General features: G+C 53.5%; 3 protein-coding genes across 3 annotated transcripts; all 3 read right to left on the reverse strand.

The window, feature by feature from the left end:
- Positions 1 to 282: 282 nt before the first annotated feature.
- Positions 283 to 840, reverse strand: DQ04_00351000 (kinetoplast-associated protein Tcp22; the record flags this gene model as incomplete). Its single annotated transcript, XM_009308810.1, has 1 exon — positions 283 to 840. One exon carries the CDS (start codon positions 838 to 840, stop codon positions 283 to 285), a length of 558 nt encoding a protein of 185 aa, XP_009307085.1.
- A 327-nt stretch (positions 841 to 1167) lies between these two features.
- On the reverse strand, positions 1168 to 2580 carry DQ04_00351010 (hypothetical protein; the record flags this gene model as incomplete). The annotated part of the gene is made up of 1 exon (XM_009308811.1): positions 1168 to 2580. The coding sequence occupies one exon, from the start codon at positions 2578 to 2580 to the stop codon at positions 1168 to 1170; it is 1413 nt and encodes a 470-aa protein (XP_009307086.1).
- A 195-nt stretch (positions 2581 to 2775) lies between these two features.
- Positions 2776 to 3645, reverse strand: DQ04_00351020 (hypothetical protein; the record flags this gene model as incomplete). Its single annotated transcript, XM_009308812.1, has 1 exon — positions 2776 to 3645. One exon carries the CDS (start codon positions 3643 to 3645, stop codon positions 2776 to 2778), a length of 870 nt encoding a protein of 289 aa, XP_009307087.1.
- Between the last annotated feature and the right edge of the window lie 451 nt (positions 3646 to 4096).

The following is a 4096-nucleotide window of genomic DNA, read 5'->3' on the forward strand; positions in this document are numbered from 1 at the left end:
TATATATATATATATATATATATATATGCCTTTATCTATGCGGCTCCAGGGGGGAACAATGAAAAGACAGCCCACTCTAATACGTCTTCACACTGTCATCCTTCCCCCATGTGCATGCTGATAAATCGGTGTACCAAGAAGCCGATTCTTCCCAGGACAATGGGTCTTGGCATCCCAACAACTGTAGTCCACACACTTGCAAGAGGTCAATACATGGAGCACATCTATTTGGGGGAACCCTTTACGCACCTCATCAAGGATCATTCACGGAGCCCCACCGCTCTATTTCGCACCACGCCTCACCGTCTTGGCGATCTCCTTTATTTTCTTCTTACCGCTCTTGATGTGGTTCTGTTTTGTCGTTCTACTGCTGGCCACTTTTGCTTTCCCGGCGGCTACCGCCTTCTTTGCCAACTCTGCGTTTGCCTTTACGGGACTCTTTTTTGTGCGTAGAACTTTTGCAACTTCATTCTCAACGTCTAGGGGCTTTGAGACATCGTAGAGCTGCGAGAGAGCCGCAAAGCGCTTGCGGTAGTTGAGCTGCCTCACCTTGTGGTAGTTATCTCGCACAAACTCTGCGAACCCCCCTTTGTGTCTACCCTTCGCGGCCCGCGCGGCGGACTCCCGCTCTTGTCGCGTCATCTTCGAGAGGGTCGGGTGGCGCGCCGCCCGCTGCTTCAGCTCGCGCCGCTGATTCTGCGAGAGCTCCTTGTACATCTTTGAGAGGATGCGCCCCCGCTTCGAGATGGCGCATCCTTTGAGCTCCGGGTTGTTCTTGTGGTCCATCAAGAAGAGTGTGAAGGGGCTCACACCGCGCAGGAGTACAGAGGCGCGAAGCATTTCGGTGGCACAGCTCTTACACACGCACACACGGACGAGGCGTAAACCGTCAAGACGGAGGTGTCTGGCGGGATTCCGGGCGTCCGGCCTTCTTGCAAGCCGCGCGCAGTCCAGACAGCAACAAGTGAAGGAAGAGAGAGAGAGAGAGAGAGCAGAAACAGAAAAAAGAGAAGACAGAAAATAAACACAAAAAAAGTCTCACCGACAAATCCCTCGCAGAGGTGATAAAGAAAAAAGACCCACCCAGACGGTGAGGTGAATAAAGAATCTAAAAAAAAAAAAAGCATCGGTTAGGGAGAGAAACTGGATGCTGTCAGTCACAAAAGCTTAAGCACACAAGAATGGCCGAAGCTTCTGAGAGATGTGAATAGCATCACGAAGTGCACAATGTATGTCTGAAAGAAATGGAACCTCACAAGCGATAGGCTCCTTTATCTCAGTGTGATACCAGCACGCCTCAGCCTCTTCGTCCTTGGATGTGGCCTCTTCCTTTTCATCCCCGCAGGACAGAACTCCCAACACGGTGTCCACGTCGAAGCAACGGATGTCGTGGATGCTCGGTACGTGTAGCTCACTTCCCTCCGTTGCACAGGCGGCAGCAAATACCCATCGCAGCGCGTGAACATCCATGGTGCTTCCCTTGTTCACTAGAACAACGTTATCACACGCCAGATAGCGCCCGATTTCACAAGCAATTTCCGTGTAGTCGTCACGCAGAAAGGTTGCATTGCGAAAAGGAATACAATGGCTCCCCTTTAGCATGTTGCAGCTCAGCTTGCAAGCTGTCGTCACATCCGTCACCTCACCAGGGTGGAGGAAACAGTGGAAACACGGCAACTTCTCTGTGGGTGTGACGGGGACCAGTGCAATCTCCAACGGCAAAGGGATTGCACCACGGGAAACAACCGCCGCCTCTGCGTCAAGGGCGACGAAGACAGCATTCTGCAGGCCCCCAATACTATCAAGAAAATAGGAAAGCTCCTCCGAATTGTGCATTTTCCTCGACAAGATACGATTTAAGGACGGCTTTTTTGCCGAAACCACAAACGCGTCGGTGTCCTTTCCATTTCTCCGACGCCTCGTCTTGTAGAACATTTGATAATCATCAGCTGTCGCAAAGCGGCAACCTGGATACAGGTCCTGCATTGCCCTCACTATTCCCCGATCACAGGAAAGCAGCAGCGCCCAACCTGTTGGTTCGGTGTCAATGTAGCCTACAAAAAAGTCAATCTCGGGGTACTCTGCCTCGTGCTGCTCCCGCAGATGACTGCGGTTTATTGCCGGGTCGACCGGGATGAGCAGGCACTCGCCAGGGTGCTCGTCGAGAAACCGTGTGGCGGGCGAAGGCTTCAATACCAACTCGCCTTCCGCGGCCAATTCCCCACGGAATGAGGGCTGCTGATACATGCAACCTCCGGCATTCGCCTCGTCGACTTGCGCCGTCACCGCCGCCATATCATCGTCTATGTTGTAGTTGTCGTCCTCGTCCTCGTCCTCGTCCTGCAGCACCGCCGTCAGATCAGGTCCCGCGTTCCAGAGCTCAGTGTAGAAATTCGGAAATACCTTCCGAAAAGGTCCTGATGGGTTCTCGAAGAAATTGGAGAACGCCGCCTCCGCGGCGTACGCAGACTGCTCTTGGGACTCTAACTCCGCTTCGAGAGCAACCGACGTTTCATCAACGTTACTTTCGTCCGGCCACCAAGAGAGCACGCTCGCCACGCTGCTCTCTTCCGAGTACATACTGAGTTCTCTCAAAAACAAGAAAACAAACAATCGACGAATGAGCCGCCTAAACAAAGAAAGGAGAGATAAAAATAGCGAAACAAAAAAACATTCATGACCTGATAGTGCGTTGCCCCGCACAAAAAGGAAAGAGGAATCGAAATGGAACCCCAGCGGCGCACCATTCCAGGTGGCAAACGGCGCGCAAGGCCTCTAACAATTTTCCCCCGCGCCCCGGCCAGTGTCGCCAGCGCCGTCAAGCATGGCCACCACAGCTAACAGCTTCTCTGTGTGCTTTTTGTACTCCTCCACCTTGCTTTCGAGGGCCAGCACCTTCGCGTGCTCATTGTCGCGCAGTGCTTTGCTTTTCTCCGCTCTTGAGACCATCAGCTGTCTATCGCTCTCCAGCGAGCGGATTCGCCGCACCTGCCGCTCTCTTTCATCCCTCGAGCTCTCAAAGGATCCCTTCGCCTTCAGCAGGCGCTGCTGGATCTCTGTCATGCGGTCCAACCAGACATTCACCTGCTCCTGCAGCTCCGCGTGCTCCTTGCGGGCCTCTTCCAGGCCCCTCGACTCCACCTCCAGCTCACTCTCGAGCTGCGGCTGACGGGCCACCTCGGCGTCACGCTTCGCCGCGATCTTGGCATACTCCGCCTCGCGAGCCTTCATGATCTCCTGGTATTTGTCCTGGCCGGTAGCGTGGTACTTGGCGTAGATCTCCAGCTGCTCTTTCAGCGACTTGTTCTCTTGCTGCGCCTTCGCGTCGAGCTGCACGACCTCCTCTGAGTAGTTGTTGACGGCGTCGATGGTGACCCGAAGCTTTTCAGAGAGCTTTTCGCGCTCTGCCTCATCGTCCCTACGTGCCTGCTCGTAGCCTTCCTCGGCGGCGCGGTTGAGGCCCTCGAGTGTCGTCCGTATGGACTCCACTTTACGCACCTGTTCCTGGGTCTGCGCCAGCCGCTCCTGAAGTCTCGCCTTGAGCTCATCTTTTTCATGCAGTGTTAACTTCTCCCGCTCCAGCTCCGCTTCACGCTGGTGCATCTTGACGAGCTGAAGCACAAGCCGCTCGGACACGGACACCATCCGCCCGTCACCCTTTTGTTTTTGGTTTCTGCCGGACGCGCGCACACCCACACACAAGGGAAGAAGAAACAAAAAAAAAAAACAAGTGAAAAAAAAAAAGCGAGGAGCAAGCCAATTTAATTTTTTTAAAGGGGGCGATGGGCACCGAGCTCCCCAGGCGTCTTGATGCATGTATGCGCATGGGCCTCGAATAAAGAAAGTGCTTTGCAAACACGCACGCACACGCGCGGCCTCGTGTGGCACAATGCACTGCCGTTTTGCACACAAAACACAAGGAAGGAAAAAATGCGCACCCAAAGGTCGCCAGGGCGAATAGACAAAACAAAGGAGCCCACTCCCACCACGGGGCTTCCAGTTTTTCAGTGTAGATACAAAAAAAAAAAAGAGGAAAAAAAAATGCACTTGAAGGCGAATCACCACGAACGGTTGAGACCCAAAAAAAAAAAAAAAA

Source organism: Trypanosoma grayi, assembly GCF_000691245.1.
Source record: "Trypanosoma grayi strain ANR4 Tgr_35_V1, whole genome shotgun sequence".
Lineage (NCBI taxonomy): Eukaryota > Euglenozoa > Kinetoplastea > Trypanosomatida > Trypanosomatidae > Trypanosoma > Trypanosoma grayi.